The following is a 14,947-nucleotide window of genomic DNA, read 5'->3' on the forward strand; positions in this document are numbered from 1 at the left end:
ACGCGCACACACACACACACACACACTCACACACACACACACACACACACACACACATATTCATAGACATGCCTGTCAAAGAGCCATCTCCATGGCAACGTTGTCATAGTGAAGTTGACTACCACTAAACAATCTGTGTTTGGGTTCAGTGCACATGCTGAGTTCCGGGGATAAAACCTGACATAGAAGGACACTCGCGACAGGATCACAGGATTTCTATAAGGTACAATCAATTATCTATTTATTTGAAGTCTAAATGATATGCTCTTACTGTTTGTAGACATCTTGTGGTTTTGTGACAGGCTACTCTGGGTTTGTAAAACATAATGTACTGATTCAGGTGCGGCATTGGTTTTGCTTTACCTGCAAATTACCCTGTATATATATACTGACAAACAGCAGCTTCCCTATAATGTAACTAGTTCATTAAATTACCCAAATTAACTGTTGTAAGTTTCACTGCTGTGTAACAACATACATAAACTGCTACCAGCAAGTTGGCCAGTGGAATGATTTATGATCCAGTAACTTAGCCTGCTGCTTTGCGCAGAAATAGAGAGATTAATATTACAAAAATTAATATAAAGTTTAGATGTTTTTTTTCATCATTACTGCTATTATTATTGTTCAAAAACTACTGCTGTGATTGGGTGGTGATATTGCATTTCCTGGTGACATCAGAATGAGGAGCAGCTCATGGTACAGAATGTTTAAATGATGCACTTCCATCACATCAGAAACAGTAAGGAGTACCAGCCTCAGGCTTCAACAGCACCTCAGATACATTTCTAACAACAAAATCAACCCCAACTATTTTCCATAATACCCTCTCTTATAGAACTTGTTGTAAAGTATCCCAAGTGTTAGCAGGTGCAGCAGATAATCAGAGAGAATATTCACTTCAAGCTATTCTAATACTGTTGCAGTATTTCATCTAACCAATATTTACTAACTCAATATCAATTGTTTTTATATCACGACCTCCCCATGCATCAGTGTATTTTTGGCTTTTTAAAATGACTTCTTTCTCTCTGCACTGCAGGGTATCAGGGACAGCAGAAGCACTCCTATTATCATTCTTTTATTGACTTAAAAGCCAATTTACCAATTTTCTTTTGGTCTCAATCTATCTCTTTCTCTCAAGGTAATGGCTAGTGCTGAACCTTGGGTTGGATCCTGGAGGCCCCACAAGCCAAGAGGGCCTATAGCCGCTCTCTATCGTAGCCCGGGACCCAAGTATGCACTGCCTGGACTCACAGGTATGGCCAAAATGACCATTAAGCCTTTTTTCAGCACAAACACCATTATTAGTACTGACATTGTCTGTCCTTGTTTCTTGCAATAAAGGTGTCAATAAACATGACCCTACCAAATACAAAGCACCAGTGTTCAGCTTAGGGAAACTTCATATCCAGACCAGTCCTGATTGCTCCCCTGGACCAAGATACCTTGTTCCCTCCAACATCACCAGAGATGGCCGAGACGGCACTCCTGCATTTTCTCTCCACAGCCGCCCAAAGGAGCCAAGATTGTTCCAGGCCCCTGGACCAGGTCAGCAAAACCCCTCACGCATTACAATATACTTTGTAAAAGCACATGGAAATGAAATACTGCTGATTTTATTTACATGCAAACTACCTATCAGAAGCTGACAATATGCTGGTTTTGTTTGGATGCAGACTATTGTGATTTGAGTTTGCCTGTCAGCAGTATTTTTATATAAATTTGGTGTGTGTCTTTGGTATGCAGGCCGCTACTCCCCAGAGCGTTCAGGAAGGTCCGTCTTCCGCTCTGCTCCTGCTTATTCTCTGTCTGGGAGGAGCAAAGACATGAGCACTCACAAAACACCTGGTAACATATTGTATTTTTGTGTCATCTTAAATTGAGTTGTGATTTACAAAGTTTCATGGCACAAAGAATATAAACTTCAGCTTTGGCTCATTCTGCAGGTCCAGCCTCGTACAATCTGCCTCCTGTGCTGGGGCCCAAAACTGTGGCTACATCTGCAGCTCCCACCTACTCCCTCTGTGGCCGCAGCAAAAATGGAAGCTTCCATGAGGATCTGAAGAAGGTACATACTCACAGTCATGAGAGCAATTTTCTTTAAAATAATGCAGAATTCTTGTGATTTATCCTTGTTCTCTATACTTTGTTTTTCCCCCAGACTCCTGGTCCTGCTGCCTACAAAGTTGTGGACCCTTGTATTTACAGGCAAAAACCACCCCATTTCAGCATGACAGGCCGCAACTTTGCTCCTGGTGAAACTACAAGGAAACCAGGACCTGGCACGCACTATCCTGAGAATGTAAGAAACCCCATTATGCCTCATTTAATCATTATACAGGCCAAAAATATTTTGCATTTTGTTCATTTACTGAAACTTTTCTCTTCCTAGGTGACTGTCACAAGAGGAAAAGCTCCAAGCTTCTCCTTTGGACTGCGTCACTCAGAATACATCGCACCCCTCATAGTAGATGTGGCTGAATAATGCCACATATCATCTCTTATTTCAAATGAAAAATTCCCACAGCATGAACGAATAAAGACAAAAGGCAAACTACTCAGAATTATTGAGATCATATTTTTTTGCCACAGTTATGGACCTTGTTGTATTGGTACTTGTCACTTTGTCAGGTTTATGACCACTATCAGTATTTAAGTAAATTACACTTAATTAAAAATATTTCATTAGTAGCACGTCTGAGATTTGTATTAATGTAACATAATTTTTAAGCCAGTTTTATTTTTCAGGTAAGCCATTTCTCAGTATGGTAAAGCATAAAAAGTCATAGTGTAGTAAGGCAACAAAAGTCATTGTATAGTAAAGCAGTAAAAGGTCATAGTATAGTCAGGCACAAAAGTGAATATAATAGTAAGGCTTAAAAAGTCATAGTATTGTGATGGCCCCAGCCGCATGTGTTTCCCTGGTTTGCTGCCTTCTGTCCTCTTTTGCAGGTGTTCTACCCGCTTCTATGCTTAATGCCATGTCTGCTATGCACTGGTCTCCTGGTTGGGTTTGCATTGCCTGGCTTCCTGGTTCCTAGGAGACTCCACCCACCTTAGGTTGTTGATTGGCTGCACCTGTGAGGAAGGGCATAAAAGCCAGGTTTCCTCAAGCTTCTGGCTCTCTCTCCCAGGACAGCGGACCCCCTGACAGTCTCTTCATTTGTTGTTAATTTTTTTTTGTTGGTGTCTACCATACAACACACACAAGACAAACATACACCTCCACCACACACTGATAACTGACGTCACATCCTGTGAACTATGTTTGTTATCCTTTTGCATTAAAAGAAATGTCACTTTAACTCAAGCCTACTGTGTGGACCTCCCTTGATTGTTGTGACTAAATGAGCTGGTCATAACATTCTAGTAAGTCATAGAAAAAAAAAGGCCTTGTATAGTAAGGCATATACTGTCATATAAACGTCATACTATAGTAAGGTATAAAAATGTCAAAAAATTTGATAGTAAAGTAAGGAAAAAATGTAAGAAAATGTCATAATATAGTAAGGCATCAAACGTCATAGTATAGTAAGGCATAAAAATGTAAAAAAAAACATCAAATTAAAATAAGGCATAATAGGGCATAAACTGTCATAGTATAGCAAGGCAATAAAAACGTAAAAAAAAAGGTCAAAGTATAGTAAGGTATAAAAATGTCAAAAAATTTCATAGTATAATAAGACATAAAATGTCATAAAAACGTCATAGTATAGTAAGGCATAAAAATGTGAAAAAAAACGTCATGGTATAGTAAGGCATAAAAAGGTCAAAAAATGTCATAGTATAATAAGGCTTAAAAACATCCAAAAACGTCATAGTATAGTAAGGCAATAAAAACTAAAAAAAAACAGTCAAATTATAGTAAGGCATAAAATGTCATAAAAATGTCATACTATTGTAAGGCATAAAAGGGCATAAAACGTCATAGTATAGTAAGGCAATAAAAACGTAAAAAAAAAGGTTAAAGTATAGTAAGGTATAAAAATGTCAAAAAATTTCATAGTATAGTAAGGCAGGAAATGTCAGAAAAGGTCATAGTATAATAAGGCAATAAAAATGTAAAAAAAACCGTCAAATCATAGTAAGGCATAAAATGTCATAAAAACATCATACTATTGTAAGGCATAAAAATGTCACAGAAAGGCCTTGTATAGTAAGGTATAAAAGGGCATAAAAACGTCAAAGTATAGAAAGGCATAAAAATGTCAAAAAATTTCATAGTATAGTAAGGCAGAAAATGTCAGAAAACGTCATAGTATAGTAAGGCAATAGAAACGTAAAAAAACCCGTCAAATTATAGTAACACATAAAATGTCATATACACGTCATACTGTTGTAAGGCATAAAAATGTTACAGAAAGGCCTTGTATGGTAAGGCATAAAAGGGCATAAAAACGTCATAGTATAGTAAGGCATAAAAAGCCATGAAAAAATCACAGTATAGTAAGGCATAAAAATGTCAAAACATTTCATAGTAATGTAAGGCAGGAAATGTCAGAAAACATCATACTATAGTAAGGCATCAAACATCATAGTGTAGTAAAGCATAAAAATAAAAAAAAAACTGTCAAATTGTAGTAAGGTATGAAACTTAATAAAAACGTCATAGTAAAGTAAGGCCTAAAAATGGCAAAAAATGTCATAGTGTAGTAAAGGCAGAAAATGTCAGAAAACGTCATACTATAGTAAGGCATAAAACGTCATAGTATAGTAAGGCAAAAAAAGTCAAAAAAAAGTCAAATTATAGTAAGGCTTAAAATGTCATAAAAATGTCATACTATTGTAAGGCATAAAAGGGCATAAAACGTCATAGTATAGTAAGGCAATAAAAACGTTAAAAAAAAGGTCAAAGTATAGTAAGGTATAAAAAGCCATGAAAAAATCACAGTATAGTAAGGCATAAAAATGTCAAAACATTTCATAGTAATGTAAGGCAGGAAATGTCAGAAAACATCATACTATAGTAAGGCATCAAACATCATAGTGTAGAAAAGCATAAAAATAAAAAAAAAACTGTCAAATTGTAGTAAGGTATGAAACTTAATAAAAACGTCATAGTAAAGTAAGGCCTAAAAATGGCAAAAAATGTCATAGTGTAGTAAAGGCAGAAAATGTCAGAAAACGTCATACTATAGTAAGGCATAAAACGTCATAGTATAGTAAGGCAAAAAAAGTAAAAAAAAAGTCAAATTATAGTAAGGCTTAAAATGTCATAAAAATGTCATACTATTGTAAGGCATAAAAGGGCATAAAACGTCATAGTATAGTAAGGCAGGAAATGTCATAAAACGTCATAGTATAGTGAGGCATAAAACGTCATAGTATAGTAAGGCAAAAAAAGTCAAAAAAATGTCAAATTATAGTAAGGCTTAAAATGTCATAAAAATGTCATACTATTGTAAGGCATAAAAGGGCATAAAACGTCATAGTATAGTAAGGCAATAAAAACGTTAAAAAAAAGGTCAAAGTATAGTAAGGTATAAAAATGTCAAAAAATGTCATACTATTGTAAGGCATAAAAGGGCATAAAACGTCATAGTATAGTAAGGCAGGAAATGTCATAAAACGTCATAGTATAGTGAGGCATAAAACGTCATAGTATAGTAAGGCAAAAAAAGTCAAAAAAATGTCAAATGATAGTAAGGCTTAAAATGTCATAAAAATGTCATACTATTATAAGGCATAAAAGGGCATAAAACGTCATAGTATAGTAAGGCAATAAAAACGTTAAAAAAAAGGTCAAAGTATAGTAAGGTATAAAAAGCCATGAAAAAATCACAGTATAGTAAGGCATAAAAATGTCAAAACATTTCATAGTAATGTAAGGCAGGAAATGTCAGAAAACATCATACTATAGTAAGGCATCAAACATCATAGTGTAGAAAAGCATAAAAATAAAAAAAAAACTGTCAAATTGTAGTAAGGTATGAAACTTAATAAAAACGTCATAGTAAAGTAAGGCATAAAAATGGCAAAAAATGTCATAGTGTAGTAAAGGCAGAAAATGTCAGAAAACGTCATACTATAGTAAGGCATAAAACGTCATAGTATAGTAAGGCAAAAAAAGTAAAAAAAATGTCAAATTATAGTAAGGCTTAAAATGTCATAAAAATGTCATACTATTGTAAGGCATAAAAGGGCATAAAATGTCATAGTATAGTAAGGCAATAAAAATGTTAAAAAAAATGTCAAATTATAGTAAGGCTTAAAATGTCATAAAAATGTCATACTATTGTAAGGCATAAAAGGACATAAAATGTCATAGTATAGTAAGGCAATAAAAATGTTAAAAAAAAGGTCAAAGTATAGTAAGGTATAAAAATGTCAAAAAATGTCATACTATAGTAAGGCATAAAAGAGCATAAAAAGTCATAGTATAGTAAGGCAGGAAATGTCATAAAACGTCATAGTATAGTGAGGCATAAAACGTCATAGTATAGTAAGGCAAAAAAAGTCAAAAAAATGTCAAATTATAGTAAGGCTTAAAATGTCATAAAAATGTCATACTATTGTAAGGCATAAAAGGGCATAAAATGTCATAGTATAGTAAGGCAATAAAAATGTTAAAAAAAAGGTCAAAGTATAGTAAGGTATAAAAATGTCAAAAAATGTCATAGTGTAGTAAAGGCAGAAAATGTCAGAAAACGTCATACTATAGTAAGGCATAAAACGTCATAGTATAGTAAGGCAAAAAAAGTCAAAAAAAAGTCAAATTATAGTAAGGCTTAAAATGTCATAAAAATGTCATACTATTGTAAGGCATAAAAGGGCATAAAACGTCATAGTATAGTAAGGCAATAAAAACGTTAAAAAAAAGGTCAAAGTATAGTAAGGTATAAAAAGCCATGAAAAAATCACAGTATAGTAAGGCATAAAAATGTCAAAACATTTCATAGTAATGTAAGGCAGGAAATGTCAGAAAACATCATACTATAGTAAGGCATCAAACATCATAGTGTAGAAAAGCATAAAAATAAAAAAAAAACTGTCAAATTGTAGTAAGGTATGAAACTTAATAAAAACGTCATAGTAAAGTAAGGCCTAAAAATGGCAAAAAATGTCATAGTGTAGTAAAGGCAGAAAATGTCAGAAAACGTCATACTATAGTAAGGCATAAAACGTCATAGTATAGTAAGGCAAAAAAAGTAAAAAAAAAGTCAAATTATAGTAAGGCTTAAAATGTCATAAAAATGTCATACTATTGTAAGGCATAAAAGGGCATAAAACGTCATAGTATAGTAAGGCAGGAAATGTCATAAAACGTCATAGTATAGTGAGGCATAAAACGTCATAGTATAGTAAGGCAAAAAAAGTCAAAAAAATGTCAAATTATAGTAAGGCTTAAAATGTCATAAAAATGTCATACTATTGTAAGGCATAAAAGGGCATAAAACGTCATAGTATAGTAAGGCAATAAAAACGTTAAAAAAAAGGTCAAAGTATAGTAAGGTATAAAAATGTCAAAAATGTCATACTATTGTAAGGCATAAAAGGGCATAAAACGTCATAGTATAGTAAGGCAGGAAATGTCATAAAACGTCATAGTATAGTGAGGCATAAAACGTCATAGTATAGTAAGGCAAAAAAAGTCAAAAAAATGTCAAATGATAGTAAGGCTTAAAATGTCATAAAAATGTCATACTATTATAAGGCATAAAAGGGCATAAAACGTCATAGTATAGTAAGGCAATAAAAACGTTAAAAAAAAGGTCAAAGTATAGTAAGGTATAAAAAGCCATGAAAAAATCACAGTATAGTAAGGCATAAAAATGTCAAAACATTTCATAGTAATGTAAGGCAGGAAATGTCAGAAAACATCATACTATAGTAAGGCATCAAACATCATAGTGTAGAAAAGCATAAAAATAAAAAAAAAACTGTCAAATTGTAGTAAGGTATGAAACTTAATAAAAACGTCATAGTAAAGTAAGGCATAAAAATGGCAAAAAATGTCATAGTGTAGTAAAGGCAGAAAATGTCAGAAAACGTCATACTATAGTAAGGCATAAAACGTCATAGTATAGTAAGGCAAAAAAAGTAAAAAAAATGTCAAATTATAGTAAGGCTTAAAATGTCATAAAAATGTCATACTATTGTAAGGCATAAAAGGGCATAAAATGTCATAGTATAGTAAGGCAATAAAAATGTTAAAAAAAATGTCAAATTATAGTAAGGCTTAAAATGTCATAAAAATGTCATACTATTGTAAGGCATAAAAGGACATAAAATGTCATAGTATAGTAAGGCAATAAAAATGTTAAAAAAAAGGTCAAAGTATAGTAAGGTATAAAAATGTCAAAAAATGTCATACTATAGTAAGGCATAAAAGAGCATAAAAAGTCATAGTATAGTAAGGCAGGAAATGTCATAAAACGTCATAGTATAGTGAGGCATAAAACGTCATAGTATAGTAAGGCAAAAAAAGTCAAAAAAATGTCAAATTATAGTAAGGCTTAAAATGTCATAAAAATGTCATACTATTGTAAGGCATAAAAGGGCATAAAATGTCATAGTATAGTAAGGCAATAAAAATGTTAAAAAAAAGGTCAAAGTATAGTAAGGCATAAAAATGTCATAAAAATGTCAAAAATGTCATACTATTGTAAGGCATAAAAGAGCATAAAAAGTCATAGTATAGTAAGGCAGGAAATGTCATAAAACGTCATAGTATAGTGAGGCATAAAACGTCATAGTATAGTAAGGCAAAAAAAGTAAAAAAAATGTCAAATGATAGTAAGGCTTAAAATGTCATAAAAATGTCATACTATTGTAAGGCATAAAAGGGCATAAAACGTCATAGTATAGTAAGGCAATAAAAATGTTAAAAAAAAGGTCAAAGTATAGTAAGGTATAAAAATGTCAAAAAATGTCATACTATTGTAAGGCATAAAAGGGCATAAAAACATCATAGTATAGAAAGGCATAAAAATGTCAAAAAACGTCATAGTAAAGTAAGGCATAAAAATGGCAAAAAATGTCATAGTGTAGTAAAGGCAGAAAATGTCAGAAAACGTCATACTATAGTAAGGCATAAAACGTCATAGTATAGTAAGGCAAAAAAAGTAAAAAAGATGTCAAATTATAGTAAGGCTTAAAATGTCATAAAAATGTCATACTATTGTAAGGCATAAAAGGCATAAAAATGTCATAGTATAGTAAGGCAATAAAAATGTTAAAAAAAATGTCAAATTATAGTAAGGCTTAAAATGTCATAAAAATGTCATACTATTGTAAGGCATAAAAGGACATAAAATGTCATAAAAATGTCATAGTATAGTAAGGCAATAAAAATGTTAAAAAAAAGGTCAAAGTATAGTAAGGTATAAAAATGTCAAAAAATGTCATACTATAGTAAGGCATAAAAGAGCATAAAAAGTCATAGTATAGTAAGGCAGGAAATGTCATAAAACGTCATAGTATAGTGAGGCATAAAACGTCATAGTATAGTAAGGCAAAAAAAGTCAAAAAAAAGTCAAATTATAGTAAGGCTTAAAATGTCATAAAAATGTCATACTATTGTAAGGCATAAAAGGCATAAAAATGTCAAAAATGTCATAGTATAGTAAGGCAATAAAAATGTTAAAAAAAAGGTCAAAGTATAGTAAGGTATAAAAATGTCAAAAAATGTCATACTATTGTAAGGCATAAAAGAGCATAAAAAGTCATAGTATAGTAAGGCAGGAAATGTCATAAAACGTCATAGTATAGTGAGGCATAAAACGTCATAGTATAGTAAGGCAAAAAAAGTAAAAAAAATGTCAAATGATAGTAAGGCTTAAAATGTCATAAAAATGTCATACTATTGTAAGGCATAAAAGGGCATAAAACGTCATAGTATAGTAAGGCAATAAAAACGTTAAAAAAAAGGTCAAAGTATAGTAAGGTATAAAAAGCCATGAAAAAATCACAGTATAGTAAGGCATAAAAATGTCAAAACATTTCATAGTAATGTAAGGCAGGAAATGTCAGAAAACATCATACTATAGTAAGGCATCAAACATCATAGTGTAGAAAAGCATAAAAATAAAAAAAAAAACTGTCAAATTGTAGTAAGGTATGAAACTTAATAAAAACGTCATAGTAAAGTAAGGCATAAAAATGGCAAAAAATGTCATAGTGTAGTAAAGGCAGAAAATGTCAGAAAACGTCATACTATAGTAAGGCATAAAACGTCATAGTATATTAAGGCAAAAAAAGTAAAAAAAAAGTCAAATTATAGTAAGGCTTAAAATGTCATAAAAATGTCATACTATTGTAAGGCATAAAAGGGCATAAAACGTCATAGTATAGTAAGGCAGGAAATGTCATAAAACGTCATAGTATAGTGAGGCATAAAACGTCATAGTATAGTAAGGCAAAAAAAGTCAAAAAAATGTCAAATTATAGTAAGGCTTAAAATGTCATAAAAATGTCATACTATTGTAAGGCATAAAAGGGCATAAAACGTCATAGTATAGTAAGGCAATAAAAACGTTAAAAAAAAGGTCAAAGTATAGTAAGGTATAAAAATGTCAAAAAATGTCATACTATTGTAAGGCATAAAAGGGCATAAAACGTCATAGTATAGTAAGGCAGGAAATGTCATAAAACGTCATAGTATAGTGAGGCATAAAACGTCATAGTATAGTAAGGCAAAAAAAGTCAAAAAAAAGTCAAATGATAGTAAGGCTTAAAATGTCATAAAAATGTCATACTATTATAAGGCATAAAAAGGCATAAAACGTCATAGTATAGTAAGGCAATAAAAACGTTAAAAAAAAGGTCAAAGTATAGTAAGGTATAAAAAGCCATGAAAAAATCACAGTATAGTAAGGCATAAAAATGTCAAAACATTTCATAGTAATGTAAGGCAGGAAATGTCAGAAAACATCATACTATAGTAAGGCATCAAACATCATAGTGTAGAAAAGCATAAAAATAAAAAAAAAACTGTCAAATTGTAGTAAGGTATGAAACTTAATAAAAACGTCATAGTAAAGTAAGGCATAAAAATGGCAAAAAATGTCATAGTGTAGTAAAGGCAGAAAATGTCAGAAAACGTCATACTATAGTAAGGCATAAAACGTCATAGTATAGTAAGGCAAAAAAAGTAAAAAAAAAGTCAAATTATAGTAAGGCTTAAAATGTCATAAAAATGTCATACTATTGTAAGGCATAAAAGGGCATAAAACGTCATAGTATAGTAAGGCAATAAAAACGTAAAAAAAAAGGTCAAAGTATAGTAAGGTATAAAAATGTCAAAAAATGTCATACTATTGTAAGGCATAAAAGGGCATAAAAATTCATAGTATAATAAGGCAGGAAATGTCATAAAACGTCATAGTATAGTGAGGCATAAAACGTCATAGTATAGTAAGGCAAAAAAAGTCAAAAAAATGTCAAATTATAGTAAGGCTTAAAATGTCAGAAAAATGTCATACTATTGTAAGGCATAAAAGGGCATAAAACGTCATAGTATAGTAAGGCAGGAAATGTCATAAAACGTCATAGTATAGTAAGGCAATAAAAATGTAAAAAAAAACGTCAAATCATAAAAACGTCATACTATTGTAAGGCATAAAAATGTCCCAGAAAGGCCTTGTATAGTAAGGTATAAAAGGGCATAAAAACGTCATAGTATAGAAAGGCATAAAATGTCATAGTATAGTGAGGCAATAAAAACTAAAAAAAACCCGTCAAATTATAGTAAGGCATAAAAAGCCATGAAAAAATCACAGTATAGTAAGGCATAAAAATGTCAAAACATTTCATAGTAATGTAAGGCAGGAAATGTCAGAAAACATCATACTATAGTAAGGCATCAAACATCATAGTGTAGTAAAGTATAAAAATTTAAAAAAAAAACTGTCAAATTGTAGTAAGGTATGAAACTTAATGAAAACGTCATAGTAAAGTAAGGCATAAAAATGGCAAAAAATGTCATAGTGTAGTAAAGGCAGAAAATGTCAGAAAACGTCATACTATAGTAAGGCATAAAACGTCATAGTATAGTAAGGCATAAAACGTCATAGTATAGTAAGGCAAAAAAAGTTTAAAAAAAGTCAAATTATAGTAAGGCTTAAAATGTCATAAAAATGTCATACTATTGTAAGGCATAAAAGGGCATAAAACGTCATAGTATAGTAAGGCAATAAAAACGTTAAAAAAAAGGTCAAAGTATAGTAAGGTATAAAAATGTCAAAAAATGTCATACTATTGTAAGGCATAAAAGGGCATAAAAAGTCATAGTATAGTAAGGCAGGAAATGTCATAAAACGTCATAGTATAGTGAGGCATAAAACGTCATAGTATAGTAAGGCAAAAAAAGTCAAAAAAATGTCAAATTATAGTAAGGCTTAAAATGTCAGAAAAATGTCATACTATTGTAAGGCATAAAAGGGCATAAAACGTCATAGTATAGTAAGGCAGGAAATGTCATAAAACGTCATAGTATAGTAAGGCAATAAAAATGTAAAAAAAAACGTCAAATCATAAAAACGTCATACTATTGTAAGGCATAAAAATGTCACAGAAAGGCCTTGTATAGTAAGGTATAAAAGGGCATAAAAACGTCATAGTATAGAAAGGCATAAAATGTCATAGTATAGTAAGGCAATAAAAACTAAAAAAAACCCGTCAAATTATAGTAAGGCATAAAAAGCCATGAAAAAATCACAGTATAGTAAGGCATAAAAATGTCAAAACATTTCATAGTAATGTAAGGCAGGAAATGTCATAAAAATGTCAAAGTATAGTAAGACATCAAACATCATAGTGTAGTAAAGTATAAAAATTAAAAAAAAAAAACTGTCAAATTGTAGTAAGGTATGAAACTTAATAAAAACATCATAGTAAAGTAAGGCATAAAAATGGCAAAAAATGTCATACTATTGTAAGGCATAAAAGGGCATACAACGTCATAGTATAGTGAGGCATAAAACGTCATAGTATAGTAAGGCAATAAAAATTAAAAAAAAATGTCAAATCATAAAAACGTCATACTATTGTAAGGCATAAAATGTCACAGCAAGCATTGTATAGTAAGGTATAAAAGGGCATAAAAACATCATAGTATAGAAAGGCATAAAATGTCAAAAAATGTCATAGTATAGTAAGGCAGAAAATGTCAAAAAACGTCAAATTGTAGTAAGGCATAAAATGTCATAAAACGTCATACTATTGTAAGGCATAAAAAAAATAAAAATAAAGCGTCATGGAAACATCATAGTATAGTAAAGTATAAAAATGTAAAAAAAACAGTATGGTATAGTTAGGCACAATACATAATAAAAACATACTATTGTAAGGCATAAAAATGTCACAGAAAGGCCTTGTATAGTAAGGTATAAAAGGGCATAAAAACGTCATAGTATAGAAAGGCATAAAATGTCATAGTATAGTAAGGCAATAAAAACTAAAAAAAACCCGTCAAATTATAGTAAGGCATAAAAAGCCATGAAAAAATCACAGTATAGTAAGGCATAAAAATGTCAAAACATTTCATAGTAATGTAAGGCAGGAAATGTCAGAAAACATCATACTATAGTAAGGCATCAAACATCATAGTATAGTAAAGTATGTAAAAAAAACGTCAAATCATAAAAACGTCATACTATTGTAAGGCATAAAAATGTCACAGAAAGGCCTTGTATAGTAAGGTATAAAAGGGCATAAAACGTCATAGTATAGTAAGGCAATGAAAATGTAAAAAAAAAGGTCAAAGTATAGTAAGGTATAAAAAGCCATGAAAAAATCACAGTATAGTAAGGCATAAAAATGTCAAAACATTTCATAGTAATGTAAGGCAGGAAATGTCATAAAAATGTCAAAGTATAGTAAGACATCAAACATCATAGTGTAGTAAAGTATAAAAATTAAAAAAAAAAAACTGTCAAATTGTAGTAAGGTATGAAACTTAATAAAAACATCATAGTAAAGTAAGGCATAAAAATGGCAAAAAATGTCATACTATTGTAAGGCATAAAAGGGCATACAACGTCATAGTATAGTGAGGCATAAAACGTCATAGTATAGTAAGGCAATAAAAATTTAAAAAAAATGTCAAATCATAAAAACGTCATACTATTGTAAGGCATAAAAATGTCACAGCAAGCATTGTATAGTAAGGTATAAAAGGGCATAAAAACATCATAGTATAGAAAGGCATAAAAATGTCAAAAAATGTCATAGTATAGTAAGGCAGAAAATGTCAAAAAACGTCAAATTGTAGTAAGGCATAAAATGTCATAAAAACGTCATACTATTGTAAGGCATAAAAAAAATAAAAATAAAGCGTCATGGAAACATCATAGTATAGTAAAGTATAAAAATGTAAAAAAAACAGTATGGTATAGTTAGGCACAATACATAATAAAAACATACTATTGTAAGGCATAAAAATGTCACAGAAAGGCCTTGTATAGTAAGGTATAAAAGGGCATAAAAACGTCATAGTATAGAAAGGCATAAAATGTCATAGTATAGTAAGGCAATAAAAACTAAAAAAAACCCGTCAAATTATAGTAAGGCATAAAAAGCCATGAAAAAATCACAGTATAGTAAGGCATAAAAATGTCAAAACATTTCATAGTAATGTAAGGCAGGAAATGTCAGAAAACATCATACTATAGTAAGGCATCAAACATCATAGTATAGTAAAGTATAAAAATTGAAAAAAAAACTGTCAAATTGTAGTAAGGTATGAAACTTAATAAAAACGTCATAGTAAAGTAAGGCATAAAAATGGCAAAAAATGTCATAGTGTAGTAAAGGCAGAAAATGTCAGAAAACGTCATACTATAGTAAGGCATAAAACGTCATAGTATAGTAAGGCAAAAAAAGTAAAAAAAAAGTCAAATTATAGTAAGGCTTAAAATGTCATAAAAATGTCATACTATTATAAGGCATAAAAGGGCATAAAACGTCATAGTATAGTAAGGCAATAAAAACGTAAAAAAAAAGG

At 30.8% G+C, this 14,947-nt stretch overlaps 1 protein-coding gene across 1 annotated transcript; it reads left to right on the forward strand.

Annotated features, from left to right (window-relative positions):
* The first annotated feature begins 32 nt into the window (after positions 1 to 32).
* cimap1b (ciliary microtubule associated protein 1B) lies at positions 33 to 5,454 on the forward strand. Its single transcript, XM_056387131.1, has 7 exons — positions 33 to 223; positions 1,145 to 1,259; positions 1,348 to 1,551; positions 1,750 to 1,851; positions 1,950 to 2,071; positions 2,165 to 2,305; positions 2,396 to 5,454. Exons 2-7 carry the CDS (start codon positions 1,148 to 1,150, stop codon positions 2,486 to 2,488), a joined length of 774 nt encoding a protein of 257 aa, XP_056243106.1. The 5' UTR covers positions 33 to 223; positions 1,145 to 1,147; the 3' UTR covers positions 2,489 to 5,454.
* Positions 5,455 to 14,947: the final 9,493 nt, after the last annotated feature.

This window comes from Seriola aureovittata, chromosome 10 (assembly GCF_021018895.1).
Source record: "Seriola aureovittata isolate HTS-2021-v1 ecotype China chromosome 10, ASM2101889v1, whole genome shotgun sequence".
In the NCBI taxonomy this organism is placed as follows: domain Eukaryota; kingdom Metazoa; phylum Chordata; class Actinopteri; order Carangiformes; family Carangidae; genus Seriola; species Seriola aureovittata.

Excerpts from the sequence above, each read along its gene's own strand:
- cimap1b (XM_056387131.1), top strand. The coding sequence starts at position 1,148 with ATGGCTAGTGCTGAACCTTGGGTTGGATCCTGGAGGCCCCACAAGCCA. Across the intron at positions 1,552-1,749 it reads GTTCCAGGCCCCTGGACCAG|GCCGCTACTCCCCAGAGCGT; the intron begins GTCAGCAAAACC and ends TTTGGTATGCAG. Across the intron at positions 1,852-1,949 it reads GAGCACTCACAAAACACCTG|GTCCAGCCTCGTACAATCTG; the intron begins GTAACATATTGT and ends CTCATTCTGCAG.